General features: G+C 38.9%; 1 protein-coding gene across 1 annotated transcript; it reads right to left on the reverse strand.

Moving 5' to 3' along the window:
- Positions 1 to 961: 961 nt before the first annotated feature.
- Positions 962 to 3,116, reverse strand: LOC126632694 (GDSL esterase/lipase EXL3-like). The gene is made up of 5 exons (XM_050303147.1): positions 2,702 to 3,116; positions 2,068 to 2,198; positions 1,748 to 1,981; positions 1,402 to 1,657; positions 962 to 1,308 (listed from the first exon to the last, which is right to left on the reverse strand). Exons 1-5 carry the CDS (start codon positions 3,027 to 3,029, stop codon positions 1,112 to 1,114), a joined length of 1,146 nt encoding a protein of 381 aa, XP_050159104.1. The 5' UTR covers positions 3,030 to 3,116; the 3' UTR covers positions 962 to 1,111.
- Between the last annotated feature and the right edge of the window lie 14,506 nt (positions 3,117 to 17,622).

The following is a 17,622-nucleotide window of genomic DNA, read 5'->3' on the forward strand; positions in this document are numbered from 1 at the left end:
TTTTGCGGTCAGGGATTCATATCTTGACGCTGGAAACAAGAATCTTCCCAACCTAGTTTTTCGTTCGGGGATTCATAAGAAATACAATCCAAATGGGATAAAGAAATACAATCTGTGAATCTAAACATGTTTTTCATATGTACTTATGTGAATAATTTCAAGAAGCCATGTACCGTTGGAAATTTTAGATTGACGGGCTCGAGTGCCCACACTAACGACACTGATAATGTCTCCAACTTGATAATTATCACATACCCAATCCATTAGGTGTGGGCCTCACGTGGAACCCACCTCCCCCCTTTAGTGGTCCACATGTGGAGATCCACACATCGGCAATTGAAACTCAGAAGTCGACTCTAATAAAGTCGAGACTTGTTGGCAATTGAAACTTAGAGGTCAGCTCCAATGGAATCGAGACTTGTTTTCAATCCTTACAGGAGATGCTTCTAAAAAACTCAGAGGCTGGCTCTATGTTAAGAGTCAATGCTTGTTTCCAAGCCCACACTTCTTGGTGACAAGCCTTTGGCTTATATGGATCCGTAATCGTAGACTCTAATACCATGTTAGAATTTTTAGATCAAATGTTAAGAGTCAATGCTTGTTTCCAAGCCCACACTTCTTGGTGACAAGCCTTTGGCTTATATGGATCCGTAACCGTAGACTCTAATACCATGTTAGAATTTTTAGATCAACGGGCCAAGGAGGCCCACTCCAACGACACAGATATTGTCTCAACTTGATAATTACTACATACCTAATCTGTCATGTGTGAGATTTTACCACAAAAGACCTCGATATTAGTTAGAGTAGGATAATCCTATTTAAAGTCATCATTGTTGACTTCCCCCATGAATGTGGGATAGCCAACATGTACAACTTCTCATTTCTCTTGTTAATGTGTTTGATTTCTTAAGTTGTCGCATACAACAAAACCATGTTGACCTAAATCATAAAGAAACACTTTGACATAAAAAATATAAATAAATAAAAATACTATGAGAAACACGCAACTCTTTGATCAAATAAGTCTAGAACGAATAAATTTCTCAAATCGTTACTCGAAGCAGGGAATTTGAAGGGTTTTATTAATTTATAAGGATAATGAGTTGTCTCAGAACAGGCGGCTGGCATATTTGTCGAGCATCTGATTCACGACGATCTTGTAAGCTCTTTCGGTAGGATGGTAGCTGTCCCAAAAAAAATACTTGGAGTCATCTGTGCAGACCCCGGCAGGTTGGAGCTGGTTGCACAGTTTTGTTACTTCAATAAGGCCAGTACCACAACAACCCTTATTCACAACTTCAAACCCTGCCGGCATGGGTCACAACAAACATATAAATCTTTACTAATTTGTAAGAAATGTAGTGGAGCTAGCTAGGCAGATTAAATGAAATTTCATACCGTGTTTAGCAGGGTTTGTGATGAGATCAAGTATCACATTGTACATGTCAATGTAGACAACTCTCGAGTTTGGCAGGTTTTTGTTAAGGCGATCCATCTCCGCAGAGAGCTTGGAGTTGAACAGTTGGGATGCTTGGTTTTGTGCTTCGTCACAATCTCTTCCTATGCCTCCTTTTACCGTTCGTTGAGATGGCACGCATCCGATAGGTGGTATGCTTAGTACGGCTATTCTTCGTACCCCCAAGCCATATAAGTCCTACAAAATTCATAACTTTGCTACATCAACTAAATTGCGAAAATATGTACTTTTTTCATTTTTAGCAATCTGTATCAAGAAAATACGCACCTTAATGAAATCAGAGGCATATTTGACCATGAAATCAGTGTAAGAAGGAACGTCATACTCCAATTTCCTAACACCGCTAAGAAAATAGGTATTAGAAATATCGTTGCTGCCGGCTACCACAAAAATCACACTGTTTTTTATGATGAAGTTTGTTTTCTCCTCTCCAACAATTCCTTTCAGCTTTTCTATGTACTCCTTGAACTGCTTCAATTGGTCGGATAGCGATGCAACTGCCTACACAATCGAATTCCAGAATTAATGGAGGAAAAAAAAAATTAACAAAAGAATGAAGGATTAGAGCTCAAATATATAAGTTGTACCGCAAGTTTTGCTGTCAAAGGGTCATAACCTGTGCCACCGGCTGCTAGGACAACACCGGTAAGGAGGTCATTAGGCTGCAGGGTCGGATCCAAGTATGCTGGCAACAGCTCCTTGATTCCAAATGATTCCGCTGGACATGAAAAAAAAATCATAATAAAGAAGGGTTAATTGAACATTTTATTGTATGAGAATATGTGTTTGAATTTCTGGGATAAAATTGAGATGAAACCTATAATATTCTAGGATATTTCACAGAAAATTAGGAGTTAACGCACAGTTTTTAATCGGTATACGAAGTACTGGTTTGGTATTGAGGTGATTTTATAAAAAGTGGGTATAAAAAATAGTTAAGCTCAAAAAAGTGTTTGGTAAACACTTAAAAACAACTTATTTTCTTAGTTTTTGGTGAAAAAAAAGCTGAAAACGTGAAGTAGCAAAACTGAGTTTATTCTCACAGCACAGTAGAAACAGTTTTTATTTCAAAGCACAGCAATACCAAACCAACCCGAAGTTCTACAAAAACCAAAGGCCAGAGGGGCTAGGGTTGCAAAGTTGATTCCTAAACTATTTATAATGATAATACCAATTAGTAATGTTTTACGAGTATTTAATGATGATGATGGTGATAACAACCTATGAAGTCTGAGGGAACCTTTCCGTTGGAATATCTGCCGGTTGGCATTCCTCCCTTGAGGTCTTTTCCGTAGGGAAGGAAATTGCTGCGTGCAAATGTCTTGAAGTTCTCGTTGTTGTTGCCGGTATCAACAATCGAATCTCCGAATATAATAATAGCCGGGACGGTCACATTCTCCGGCAGCTTGACTGTCGTGGCTGCCTCAGTGACGTTATTCATACTAATAATATTGCAGAAGCAAATAACGAAAATTACATATGACGACTGCATCTGCAGCCTGACCAGTTTAGGACTCAACATTCCTAGTCCTCCTGCATCTGAGTGCATTCTGGAATATGATATCCCCAAGCACACAAAAAAATGGTCGAAAAGATATGAGCATAAACTTGCGGGTCTTTAGTTTCCGATTGTTTCTTGTGCATTTATATATACGTATAGATCAATTCATAGATTTTTCAGAAGCGGGGCTGTCAGTCGATGGTATTCATTTAGGAGATGGATTGTCTGCCATCCCCTTCCCATACCCTCCTCATGCCCTCCTGTTTTGTACGGTCAGGTTAAATCACGTCAACATTTTATATTAATTTTTTTATAAAAATAATAAGACAAAAAACAAATGTTAACGTGGCTTAACCGTGAACGTACATAACAGAAGAGTATGGGAAAGGTATGGAGAGGGGAGGGCAGACAATCCATCTCCATTCATTTATTAACAACAAAAACAGGAGAGAGATCGCTCCTTCGAGACATGCATATGTAGCTGTTCTAACTTTTTCAACATGCAATAAATATTTTAGTTGGTTGGTTTCGCCATCTATATTGTCAAACCAATCAACGCTTTAGATAACAAGTAACTTTTTCATGAACCGTCTATTTATTTGATACATATAAATGGCTGAACCATCTTCAAAGTGAATGCTTTTTTTTTTTTGCAAGTATAATATTTTGGCGATGTTAAAAAGAATGAACGATTGTAATTATAATACTTGTATAGTAAAGATACGTTAATCGTAATTATGGGACAAGTAAACACAAGCATTATCCTATAACTAATAAGATAAGAATTTTCATTTCTCCCCTTTATATTTTCTACATTAGAGAACAATGTTAATGAGTATTTCCACAACTGTTATGTCTCATGCATCAATTCATGCATAATGTCATTTTTATTATTTTAAAAGAGACGATATTATATATAACTGAGAAACTGAGAGAAAGCAGACTTTAGGCTATGTTGTGGTGAGTGATTTTCAAGATTTAAAGAAATTTATGTCCAGTGAGAAAAAAATACTCTACAAATAAGTTTTAGATACGAAGAATTGGAAATGCACCACATGATCATTATAAAGGTGTATAAAGGAGATTTGCAAGTGACACTTGCCAAGTAGGGCCTTACAAATCCATCTCACATGCAAACTCAATTTGGGGAGGACTTCCAATTTAAGGGATTGAAGTCAAGTTAGTAAGACAATTCATAATATGTAAATATATATGAGGAATAAAAATACATCACATGTGCAAACTATACACTCCCCGCTCAAAAGAATTGAAAGGAACCAAGCTTCATATAGAAGAATAACTTACATGGCACGGATACACGTTCATGTGCCAATGAAACAAGTGTATGTGAACAAAAACTTACATATATCTTTATTTTATTGTTACAAAATATACCCGATCTATATAAGTCATTCCCCCAATACAGAGCACCCCATCCCACGGGTGCCCTACCAGCTACCACCCACCATGCCAAACATTAGATAATATTAATTACAATTCTCAAATAAAACATGATGCATGCATGTTCTTAAACTAATGCTATTTTACGTGTTGATGGCCGTCAATTAAAGAGTGAGCTCGGAGGTCCCATGGATGCTTAACCACCACGATGACTCCTAATTGTTTGATATTGAAGTTGTTTGGCGAGGATCCTCTTGATATACAATTGACACGGTTGAGCATTCATATATATCAAATTAATCAATATTGCATGTCTCTCTTAATTATTAAGTTCTACTTTGGAGCATGCAAGGCATCTGCATGTAAATTGTATGGTGTGGTTCTAGCATATGTGAATTTATGAAGTTGGAAGTTGGCTTATAACTAAATGAGGACGGCAACGGTAGACTATTAATGAATTATAATGGTCGAGAAGCGAAATGCGAAAAAATGTTGGTTATGATGTCGAGATTAAACGTTTGGGAGCTACGATGGAGAAGCAAACTCTCTTATCCTTTTTTTTTTTTTTTTTTGAATGGTGGTTTTATTTGAACCCAAGAAGCATCTACAATAGTGCTGGATTCAAGGATTTAACCTCATGGGGTCCTAGTATAAAAGATCTAAGCGCACGCATCTATCGGCAAAAAAATTTCAGTTTTTCATTGACATGTTTAGTCGAGCACTTAGTGGCAATTTCATTATTTTCCTAGTTCTATCAACAGCTTCGAAGGCCTAATGTCGGCCATAACCTGCCAAGGCTTGTCCGAAGACATATTGAACATCACTTGCCAAAGACGTGCTGAATTATTCCTAAGAGGTAGTAGGAATTTTCAAGTCCCATACTAAATGACCATGGGACATGCGACGACTTTTTCCCTATGTTTCCCGACTTCCCTAGAGCCTCAGGACCCAAGAGGACCCCCTTTGGATCCGCCAATGCAAAGAGTTTGGAATCAAATTCTATATTTAAGTTCAAATATGAGTCCAAACTCTCCAACACAATGGAGGCTTAAAACCATATATAAGTAACCATTGGCTAAAGTGAAACTCAAATATCGGTTTTAATATGATATTTGAATTCAAGATGAATCTCGTGCCAACAAATTAAGAGAAATGTTATTCAACCAAGAAAAATAAGATTTGAGTTTTGAGTCCAATTCTCTTCTAGTGCACATACCCAAATTGTCAAAACTCAAAATTTTGACTATAATGTTTTCTACTCCAAAAAAAACTCAAACCTTAAAATCCAAAATAAATATATATATATATAACTAAGAATATAGTCATTGCATTGGAGGTGAAATTTAAAAAATTTAAACCCATCACATTTCTCGAATTGAAATATAAGAATATAGGTTTAAAACATGATTCGTTGCATTGTAGATGCTCTAAGTTATAACCTCATCTCATATTGCACGTGAATATGATCACATTGACTAAAGTGAATAAGTTATCACATGTATAATCGAATTTGAATTTTTCCCAACAATTTAAATTAGTTAAAGATAAAATAGCGCACCGTATAAAAAAAGACTAAACTTGATATAAGTCCAATTTTGTAAGTAATTTTTTGGTTTAGTTCACATTAATGGGTTAGTTCCGTTCACTAATTATCCACAACAACTTAATTTTTTTTTATCTATTTATTTTTTTAACAAAAAATATTATCTATGCTAAGGGGTAGAGAGTAAGTTAAGCCTCAAAATGAGCTAGTAATAATATGGTTAAAATTCGCCTTTGGCGAGAATCGAACCCAAGACCTCTCACTTACCAGTGAAGAGGAATACCACTAGACCTTAGTACTAAGTAGCTTTTTATCTTTCTATTAAACTGTGATAAATGTTCTCTCTTATTTATAGAATTATCTTTTACTTAATTTTGTGATTATATAAAAAATTAAATATTGTTTCTCCTTCTTCTTGCTCCAAATCAATATCTTAAGTTTTTCTTCTACCTCCATCACATGTTAATTGTGTTAACTAATATATGTTGTAGGGTTTATATATATAATAGGGTCATGGTTGGTTTTCTTCAAGATCAACCTACTTGCCCCAACAATTACTGTAACCTGTGGCGGTGGAGAGAGTATGTGATGCCTCTAATAGCGCGTTTACTAATCCGTAATCAAATTGAGAGGAATTGGATTGAAAAGGAATTAGATTAAGGAGGAATTGAAATGAGGTGGAATCAGAATCAGATTCCTGTTGAAGTTGTTTACTAAAACTGTTCGGAATCGGAATAAAATTTCATAAAGCTGTTTACTAATTCAGCAGAATCGGAATATAAACCAATATGATTACTAAAATGCCCTTGTCTCAAATCAAATATTTTATATACTTTTTTGTAATAAAATTTGATATAGTATATAATAGTAAGAAAAAATTAAATTGCTTTTTTATTTCACAGACATACTAAAATGATTTTGTTTATTTTTTTTATAAATTTAAGTATTGACTTTAATATCTAAATTTTCTCGCTCAAGTTGTAGTTTTTTCTCTTCGGCATATGTATGAAGTTGTGCATAATATGAATGAACATAGAATTATGCTTAATGAGCTAGTAGCACATGCAACGAGAGGAAAATAAGTCTAGGGTTAAAAGGATAATCTTGAAAATAATGAAAGTAAGTGAGAGCATAAAGGGAAAAAAAATTATCATTCCGATTGCTTGGGCAATCCAGAATCCAAATACCTTCTATATGTTGGGAATCTAAATCCTCCAATTTCAGGAATTGGATTCCATTTTTTGTGTGGGCCCCACGCACTTTTGATTCATCCCAATTTTAATAAACACAGGTATAATCCGTAATCGGAATCGGATTCCTTATTCTCATTCCGATTACGGGTTAGTAAACGCGCTATAAGTCATTGACTGAGACGGAGGTGGAAGACAATGCCAAGAGAGAGCAATTTGATCCATTTATTGTTGAAGAGTGGGATGTTAGCGGGGTTAGATCAGATAAATAAAGGAAGTGGTCCGTGGTGTGTTTCTATTTTTTTTAATTTTTTTTTTCTCTTTTTGTTAAAATTCTCTTTGTTTCTATAAAAAATAGTGGACTGTCATTTTATCCCTACATTATGTGGATGGAGTTTTAGTAGAAATTTTTATTACGATTAAGATAGATAACAAACTCGACCACAAGGTTATGATTAACAACTTTTTCACCACATGAATTAGTTTAAAATTAGGATCTCACTACAAAGATCACGAAAAAATTTGGCCAACAAATTAATGCACGAAACTCAAACTCCTACTTGTGAAATGAAAATTGATTGGAGCCGTCCACGTCCATTCATATATCCTTTTCTAGCCAATATAATCCTTTAATTACTCTGATATTCATTCATTAGTTCTAACAGCTATTGAGACAACCATGTGCTTGAACGTGAAACTCAATGAAAAGTTTGAAAACAAAGGAAATAATTAACTTTAATTAATAGGTAATGCTAGGGAGATTAAATTTATAGACAAAGTTTTGAAAACTAAAGGACATGAAAGTTGATGATTGGTTGATCACTTAGACGTTGATAAACGTGCTTATTCCTATTAGTTTAGGGTGCTTATTGAATTTTTTTTTTCAAATGATTGGTGATCTAACATAACAAGTACCGTGTAGTTTTTCAATTTTTTTTTTTCAAACTATGTTGTATCTATTTGTTAATCACAGAATTTTGTGCTTATCATCAGAATCGTTCATACTATGAATCACACTGTAAAGATCATCTTTACAAAAAAAATAAAAAATTAAAAACTAAGGTCTTTCAATCAATTTATTGTGGCAAATACATAGACAATTCGTAATGCTTTTACCAATACCGTTCATTTGTTTTTAAATAGTTTGATGACTAAACGATTTTAGTTTTAATTTATTTTTTGTAGAGGCGATCTTTATAGGGTGATTTATAATATGAATAGTTCTAATTATAAATACGAAGTTTTATAAATTGACAATGAACAATTTTGAGAAATTTTGAGTAAGAGTTCCTACTCATCTTTGAGTAGTCAAGCATTGTTCAAAAATAAGAAGGGATCCCTTTACCTATTTGGTTATGAAACAAAATTATTGTGCGATATTAAAATATAGGGTAAATTACATAAAATTACCTCAACTATTAGATCAATCACAGTTTCATACCTTGTCTTTAAAAAATTCAATGTCATACCTTATCTTCGAATTTGTTGCAATGTCATACATTATGTCAGTTGTCTGTTAATTCATCTGTTAAATGCTGACATGGCTTGAGAGGGGGCATGTGGAGCCAAAAATAATCATAAGGCGACACGTGGATTTTTGGATGAAGAAGACAAAAATACCCTTGAGGTGTATCAGGATCCCTACGTGTGAGTAGCGGGTAATCATTCTCAACCAATTTCATTTCATATATTTCTTACCTCTTTTTCCCTTTTTAGCTAATCAATTAGCTATTTATTTTATTTTTTCCATAACTTCTAAAACCTTCGTTCTAAAAATCATGATAAATGACCAATTAAGGGGTTAATTGCCTAATTAATCCCTTAAATTGTCAATTAAGTGATCCCTTTTACCCATAAAACACCACATGGCCGGCCATCCCCTTAGCTTTCTACCTTTCCTATCTTTTCCCACTTTACTACCCCAATTAAGCTAGCTAATTGATTCTATAACCACCCATTTATTCCCTTTATGTTTAATTAGCCAATAAATCATAATAAATTGGCTAATCAAACCTAAAATTCAACCACAAAACCCACATAATGGCCGGCCACTTTCTCTAAAAAGTGGACCGGCCAAACCCTATAAAAAGGCTCCCTTTTTCACAAAACTTTCATTCCAACACTTTGGCAAAAATCCCAAAATTCTCTAAACACTCTTTCTCTCTAAATTCTAACTTTGGCATCGAAGGTTCTTCAGCCAAAGCCCCCCATTCATCGTGGGCGTGTGAGGCTCTTGGCCTTAACCTAAGGTGTTAATTGTTTTGTAGGTGCAAAATTGTTCAAGATCAATGAGGAAGAATTTTGCATCCACAGGGCCCATTTTTTATTTAAAAATAATAATTTACCCTTAAAAAAACAAAATAACCCAAACAACTATCTTCCTCGACCCCTTCCCTACAACCCAAATCCAAAACCTCTCATCCGCCGCCTCTTTGACTCCCCATCCCTCTGTTCCTCTCCTTCCTTCCCTCCGTTCCACCAAATCTCTACCTCTCACAGGCTTGAACCCAACCCGATCCCCCTTGTCTTCTCCTTCGCAACCACCTCCCCGACCCGATCCCTTTCTCTCTCTCTATCTCTCTCTCTCTCTCTCTCCCTCTCCCTCTCCCTCTCCCTCCTCTGTAAACCCTAAAAAGCAAACCCCAAACTCTCCCTCTCCTGACCCGCCTTGACTGCACGTCGCCGACACGGAGATTTTAATCAAAAGCAGCGGGTGTGCTGAGGAATTTGGTTGGGTTTGCCGAGAATCAAAGTATTTTGGGTTTTTTTTTTTCAAAATTTGTTTGTTTTTGGGGAGAGATGAGAAGAGTGGGGTAGTGGGATGAGTGGCCAGGGAGGGTGGGGGATGTTGGCGCGGGTGAGATCTGGGTTTGGGGTGGTTCTGGTTTTGGGTTGAAGGAAGATGGGAACAAGGAAAATTTTTGATGGGGATAGGGGGTGGGGTGATGGGTTTGTAGGGAGGGATGGAGATGAACAAAGGGATAAGGAGTCGAAGAGGTGGCGGATGAGAGGTTTTGGATTTGGGTCGCAGAGAAGGGGAAGAGATTGGGGAAGATGGGTGTTAGGGTTTTTTATTTTATTTTTATTTTTTAAGGGTAAAATATTTTATTTTTTATTTTTATTAAATTTTTAATAAAAAGTGGGCCGCGTCTCAAGCCATGTCAACATTTAGCGGATGAATTAACAGACAATTGACGGAAGGTATGACATTGTAACAAATTCGAAGATAAGGTATGATATTGAAATTTTTTAAAGACGGGGTATTAAATTGTGACTGACCCAATAGTTAAGAGCAAGTCCACCGGTGGTGGATTAGGCCAGCACTCAGCACAAAAAACAGGCTGGGACCCTGTCCATTCACTCCAGCCCACAAAACAGCCTGGCACCCAGCCTAAGCTGGTCTCTGGGCCAGCACAAAACAGGCTGACCAAGAAGCTGGGCCATTTGCTGGCGTTGGCCAAGTGGCCGATCCTGGACTCTTGGATTTGAATATTTTTTAAATCCAACGGTCCAGATTAATTAACTACATTAAAAATAATTAAAAATATAAAAAAACACAGAATTTTTTTTAAAAAAAATACAGTAAAATTTTTAAAAAGTTATTATTTTTTCTATAAATACCTAACCCTCATCTTCCACCTTACACCACATTTCAATATTTTCTACACCTTCTACCAAAGCTTTCATATACTTTTTGTGTGAAAAAAAAATACCAAAAAGCTCATCCTTAATTTATTTGATGAGTTTATGTAATTTTATTTTAGTGTGTTTTTTAAGCTTATTTGATGAGTATGTAATTTTATTTTAGTGTGTATTTTTTTTTAAGTTTATTTGAAATTTTATCCGAAATTGGTTAAAAATCTTATCCGAAATAAACTTTAAAAAAAAAAACACACCAAATAAATGCGTTGGGTGCCAGCACATTTTTTTAGGGATGGAGATGCCTTGGCCTATTACTGTTCACTCCAGTCTATTACTGTTCACTTGAGTGGATAAATACGCTGAGTGCTAACGCAAAGTCCTTAGGGGTTGACTTGCTCTAAGGTAATTTTATGTAATTTACTTTAGAATATAATTACGTGATAATTAAGTAATACAATCAATTCAGTGTTATTGGAAATTAATACAAGTAACCACTGTTTGGATTAAAAGTTAACTTTGGGCTCAAGAAAGGAGTTGGCCCAAAAGGAGGCCCGAAAGGGAAGATAGCCAAAGCCCAGTTGAAGCCCAGAAGGCAGGAGAAGGCCTTTTCTGACTTGGTGCAGCTCATAAAGACCACTTGCTTACCTACCCAAAGGCCAAGTGGTGTAGGCTGGTCAGCTACACAGCCCATAAAGTACTTTATGGTGGCATTACATGTAAAATAGCTGATGAGTCATCACCCTCAAACCGCATTCGGGCAAAGCTGCTGCTACCAAAGGCCAAGCCGAGTTGTCTATATAAGAAGAAAGAAAATCAAGGATTAAGGACACTCAAACTAACAAACAAATGCAAGCACAAACTCTGCTCAAAGCCAGATTTGCCTTCAAAACAAAGCTGTAGTCAGCCTTCATCCCTTTCGGGATAAACCTCCATCCCTTTCGGGTAACCCTCTCTTCAACCTTTTGTAATAGCTCTGCTACCTTGTTCAACCTTGCTGTAGTATCGATTCATCTTTTGTAATCTCTCTCTCTACCCCTTTAAGCTTTCAGACCTTTGACAAAACTACAAAGATAGGAACCTGCAAGACGAGCAACCTTACCCGATAAGGTTTAACCTTGCCCGACCTTCTTTGCTTTAGTTTTGTCTTTTCAATATGTTGTATACTTCCAGTTATATGCAAGTTATTTCTAGCAACATGACCATTAAAAAGCTTTCCCAGCACTTGAATCCGATTTGAATATATTATCAGTGTTCAAACCAGATCCAAGTACTAAGCCCTCGGGCATGTAAATCTGATCAGTTAAAAGTCATTGGCCTCAAGGCATAAAAAAGAACTTTATATGGACTTAACCCATCCACGACAGTCCTTGATAAACGAGAAGTCTGAAGTTACTTGGGGCGCAAGTAATCAATCTACCTTCTAGTTTTCTTTCTAGTATACCATGATTATCATAGAACGTTTGAGTGTGGAATGGATTCTGATGGAAAGCCTCAAGGCCTACACCTAAAGCCCCACAAAGGCATCCATCTGGATCCATTCCGTTCGGCGATCTAAAGAGTCTAAGTATAAGAATGAACTCTGATGGGAAGCCTCAAGGCCTACACCTAAGGCCCCACAAAGGCACCTATTTGGGTTCATTCTACTTCTTAGATTCGGGTAATCAGAAGTATAATAGTTAGAGAACTTCTACAACCATAAGAACAAATATGATGCGTTCGAGCACTGGTTTAGTTATTTATGGGAAGCCTCAAGGCCTACACCTAAGGCCCCACAAAGGCACCTGTTATAACTAACATGGTTTCTCGGATACATACATATGTACAACTAAAGCACGACAACCATTTTACATCTGCCATGCTAAAGATGGCAGTGGCACGCCTGAGCACCTAAATGTTAACCTTGATTGTGAGCCTCAAGGCCTACACCTAAGGCCCCACAAAGGCACCTCTCAAAGTTAACGATGTCCTTCTCTTTCAGCCTTGCCCGAAGAATCTTGCCCGACAAGTCTTGCCCAACGAGACTTGCCCGACAGCGAAGCAGAAGCCCGACAGTAGCCCTCAACCGGCGCCAACCTCCAGGGGAGCTGTGTGCTCGTCGGCCAGGAAACATCCCCGACGGAAATTCCTGCCACGAACATAGTTTTGGCACGCCCGGTGGGATTCGAAAACTTCTTGCATGTCCAAAAAGAAAAGCCAGAAAACTTGGCAAAAACAATCCGAATGAGAGTCTTCACGAATGGCAGATCAATCAGAAAACCCTTCCTCCCCATCAGGACAAGTGGTCCTGGAGAGCCCAACTGCATCTGAAAGATCGGAAGGAAAGGGAACTAATGAAGAGCTACAGGCTACGATGATCCAAGTTCTGAAGAGCATGGAAAGAATCTCCTTGGAAACCAAGGGAGAAGTAAGCAGGCTCTGTACACTAACAGGGAATCTCCAGAGAAGACTGGATTTCAAATTCTCTACTCCAAAAGGGGCTCAAGGGAGCGGGATGAGCCAAGTAGTTATGAGAAATGAACCAATCATTCCTTTATTCCCACTGTTAGAATAAGAAAAAGATAAGGGAAAGAAAAAGGTAGCTCCTGAAGGGAGTCAACCAGTGATAGAGCCGGTTCTGGAGAGAGAACTTCCCAGCTTCCCAGTATTATCATTCAATAATAGGAAGCCAAGCGAGCAAGAGAGAACGAGGTACGGGATGCCAGCTACGATGGGCAAAACTAGCGGAAATGAAGGCTCCAGTACTGCAAATAAACCCCAACCTTATCGGCCACCCCCGTTGGTAAATAAAGGTGGAGGAACTAGTTGGAGGAAGCCCGAACCAAGAAGGGAAGCAAGTGCGGGCAATGACCGGAGTCCAAAAATCGAACCTGCTCTCTTTGGTCATAATGATACTCTAGCTACTCAGCAGCTGAGGGAGGAACTAGCTGAGTTGAGAAGGGCGGTGGCTCAAAATGCTCAACCACGAGCTAGCCCAGTATTCAGGATTACTTATCAGAAGCCTTATCCTGAATATGTTGACGAGTTAAATCCATTCCCTCTCAACTTCAAGATGCCCGCATTCCCAATATTCACAGGTGAAGATAGCAACGTGTCCTCCAGAGACCACATTTTTAAATTCTCCAATCATTGCGTGGCGTATGAAGACAACCCAAACTACAAGTTGAGGTTGTTTGGGAATTCATTAGCAGGGTTAGCATCTCAGTGGTACTCTCTATTGCCCCCTAACTTTATCGCCAACTGGGGGCAAATGGAGATGGCCTTCCATGAACAATTTTACAGAATAGAGCCAGAATTGACTATCAACGACCTAGTTGAAGTCAAGCAATACGATCATGAATCTACTGAAGACTTCATGATGAGGTTCAGAAGAACAAGGATGAGATGCCAATTCCCCGTCAGCCAAGCGCAGCTCATATCGATTGCTCAAAGGGCTTTGAAATTGCTTTTGAGGAAAAGATTTTATGATGCACAGTTTAATGAGCTGCAAGAATTGGTGATTGCTGCCACGAAGTATGAAAGGCTATTGCAAGAGGAGCAATAAATGATGCACACTTCCAAAGTTCCTCCTTTCTACAAAAGTAAGGCTGCAATTCAACGGGTGGAAGTGGGAGAAGCCAGGCCAGAGCATGAGGATGGCCGTGATGAAGAGGATGTAGATGTGTGTGCCGCTGAGATGACCACACCTTTCAAACCATTGACGGTAAATGGGCTGGTCCAGCCTGTCAAGGATCAGAAGGTCGTAATGAACGATGGTGGTTTTGTCCCCATAAAACCACCCAAGTACCAGAGCTATTCGTTCGACCTATCTAAGACACCTGAGATCTATGAAAAGCTGGTACGGGCAAGAGTAATCTTGCCCGACAATACTAAGAAAATGCCCAAGCCGGAAAAACTCAGGGGGAAAAAGTATTGCAAGGTGCACTATACCTTCAACCATTCCATAGTTAATTGTGTCCAGTTTAGGGACTGGATACAAGATCTTATAGTGAAGGGAAAGATGTTGCTTGATTCGCCCCAAGCTAGTATGATGGTGGATACTAACCCTTTCCCTGAGGCTCCTATCAATATGATCAACCTCATTTTACAAGAGGCGGGGTCACCATTTGGTATTGCAGGGAAAGAGAAGGGCCCAGGTTGTCCCAGCACCTTTGCATGAATAAAGTGCCACGAAGGGGATCAAGGGACCAAGATCAGGTCCTGAGATTGGTATCAGCCAGGGCAGAAGAAGAAAGAGGATTAAAGGGGGGGGCAAAGAATTGCCCAATACAAGCAGTACCAAATAACAGAGCAGGAAGCAAATTACATGTTCATTCCAATAAAAGAAGAGTTACAAATCATCCTATTCTAAAAAATTTACATCTTCACATAGGGTGATTATTCGGGAATGATATGTTTGCATAATGGTAAATATCCTACTGGGTTCGGCCAAAACAGTATGGATATTCACAAGTTGAGACCGGGCATGCTCTAACTCCGAATTTGACTTCTCCACCCCCTCAATTTGATTTTCAAGGGTATCTAGGAGAGTTGCTTGTTCTGCTTTAAGGGCAACCAATTGTTCCTCCAGCTCTTGGATTTTAGAAGTGACAACTCTGACCCTTTCTTTTGTCTGTAAGCTTTCTGCCATCCTCCGATCAATTTGGGCAGAGGTGCTTGATTCTTTCTCCATGAAGCATTTTGCCCGATTAGCCTGTCTGTCCGCTCTCTGGTATTATTCCCTAAGGGCTCTCAAGTTCTCAAAGAAAGATAGAAAAGAATCATGTTGAGACTTTAATAGCCGACCGGTTTTGAAAGACTCGGTTATGATCTTCTCCATATCACAAAGAGCCATGAGGCTGAATGAAGCAGTGAAGTCATTCCTTGCCCATTCCTGAAGGACTCGCTTTTGCTCTGAAGAAATGGGGGTAGCTGAAGATTGTCTTGAGGATTTCAACCGCGTCTCAAGCCGTCCAAGTGCTTCGAACAGTCTGGGCAACTTAGCAGGGCGTGGAGGTGTGAAAGAAGGAGAATCCTGCACTGCAGCTTCCTCTAATGAAGGAATGCCCATTGAGGGGGCAATTTCTGCCTTCCCGACCTGCTCAATTCCAGAATGGGGAATCGCAGTACCTCCAGAAGAGTGAGGATGGGAGCGCTTTGATTTGCGGACCAGATGGGGGGGGGAAGCTTCTCTTGAAGCTTGCTATAGAAAGCCAAAAGACCAGGTCAAGACAATTTGAATATGGTTTGAGGCAAAAGAAAATTTGGAGAGATGAAATATACCTGACTCAGCCCTGGGGTTTCACCAGGAAGATGACTAATTTTTTGTTGGAGGGAAGGTTCCTCACCACCAGCACCACCAGCAGGAGAATGATGAGCTGCACCTGAACCTGTACCAGTGCCCTAGGTACCCAGAGATAGCAGTAATTGTCAGTAAATAGAGCCTAAGAGAGAGAACAAGGAGAGAATACTCCCATACCTGAGTTTGGTCTTGAGGAGGAGAAAGAGGTTTATCAACTGTCGGGCAAGCAAATACCCGCGAGATTGCTACCTCTGAAGCTACAGGGATCTCAGGGACTATGGGTTCATCATCTGGAACCACTATTGAAGGGGGTGGCTCATATACTGGAGAAGGCTGTGGAGAACATAAGTAAAAGTTAGTTGGAAAGCAATGCGCAGAAGTTCAATATGGAATATGCGACTCACCAAATTACTATCTTCATCCACGAAGTGCAGCATGACTCCTGTGGATGGATTAAATTGAGAAGAAGGGGTTGCATCCAGAGCAGTAGAATAGGTCATGGACCTCAGAGGAGGGTCATGACAAGGCAAGGAAGTGGATGCTCCAGCCTAACAATATTCAGACATTAGGTCCAGAAGTTAGAAAATTATCCAAGAATCAGAATAGAAGAAAAATCACCTCTGCAGGGTCGACCGGAGAAGGAGGTAGGCTTGTCTCTCAGGCAAATTGTGGAGAGGCTTCGGGCGAAGAAAACTTTTCCTTTCTTGCGGCCTAAGTCAAATAATCAGATTTAGAGTTATATGAGAGCAAGAAAAGGCCTAAAGAAAAATATATAAATCATACCTCAAGCTCTTTGAGGGCAGTATTTCGCAGATCTTCGGCCTTTTTGAGCATTGCAGCTCTTAGTGGTTCCTCCTTAGAAGCAAGGATTGGTCTTTTAGATGCTTGGGGTCCTGTTCACCGATGAAGGAGACAATCAAATAAGTGTGAAAGGTAACAGTTTAAAGAAAAACAGAAACTCACTTGAGGATTGTTGCTTCTTTCTGCCGGCCTCAGGAACTGATGGGGCTGATAACTTAGGAGGAGCGGTAGTTCTTGCTCTCTTACTTTTTCTAGTGAGAATTGGTCGGGTGGTTTTGGGTAGAGATACTGGATCAGGATCTAAAGTCTTAGTCACCGCCGCTTTCTTTCTCTTAGTTGCTTTGATAAGAGCTTCAGGTGTTTCTTCAGCTCCTGAATCCCCAAAGGATTCTGAGACATCTGCACCCTCCCCAGATTCTCGTCTCCCAGTTTCTGCGGCAGCTCCATGAAGAATTGCAGCATCAGCAGAGTCATCTTCGGATTCAATGACTTCTGATTCAACATCCACTGGAGCTGCAGAATTCAGCAAAAATAAGGATAGAAAGACTTCAGAAGGGAAGCCAAATCGAGTTGAAAGAGAAGTACCTATTAGAAATGACCGATTCTTCTCTTGAATCATTTCCTTCCAATTTTCAAGTTCGCCCGAGCCAGGGTATGACTTAAGAGAGAGTTGGTTGAAAAGGCGATCGTGAGTCTCTTTCAAATCTCCTCCGTACTTCTTAGTCCATTTGTCTTCCCACCAAGAAGAGAAGAGCGAGGTGCACTCAAAATTGAGGATAATGGACT

Source organism: Malus sylvestris, chromosome 8 (assembly GCF_916048215.2).
Source record: "Malus sylvestris chromosome 8, drMalSylv7.2, whole genome shotgun sequence".
NCBI classification, from domain to species: domain Eukaryota; kingdom Viridiplantae; phylum Streptophyta; class Magnoliopsida; order Rosales; family Rosaceae; genus Malus; species Malus sylvestris.

Coding starts and splice junctions, on each gene's coding strand:
- LOC126632694 (XM_050303147.1), bottom strand. CDS start 3,029: ATGCACTCAGATGCAGGAGGACTAGGAATGTTGAGTCCTAAACTGGTC. Junction 1,658..1,747: donor ATGCCTCTGATTTCATTAAG/GTGCGTATTTTC, acceptor TGAATTTTGTAG/GACTTATATGGCTTGGGGGT. Junction 1,309..1,401: donor CACAAACCCTGCTAAACACG/GTATGAAATTTC, acceptor CCATGCCGGCAG/GGTTTGAAGTTGTGAATAAG.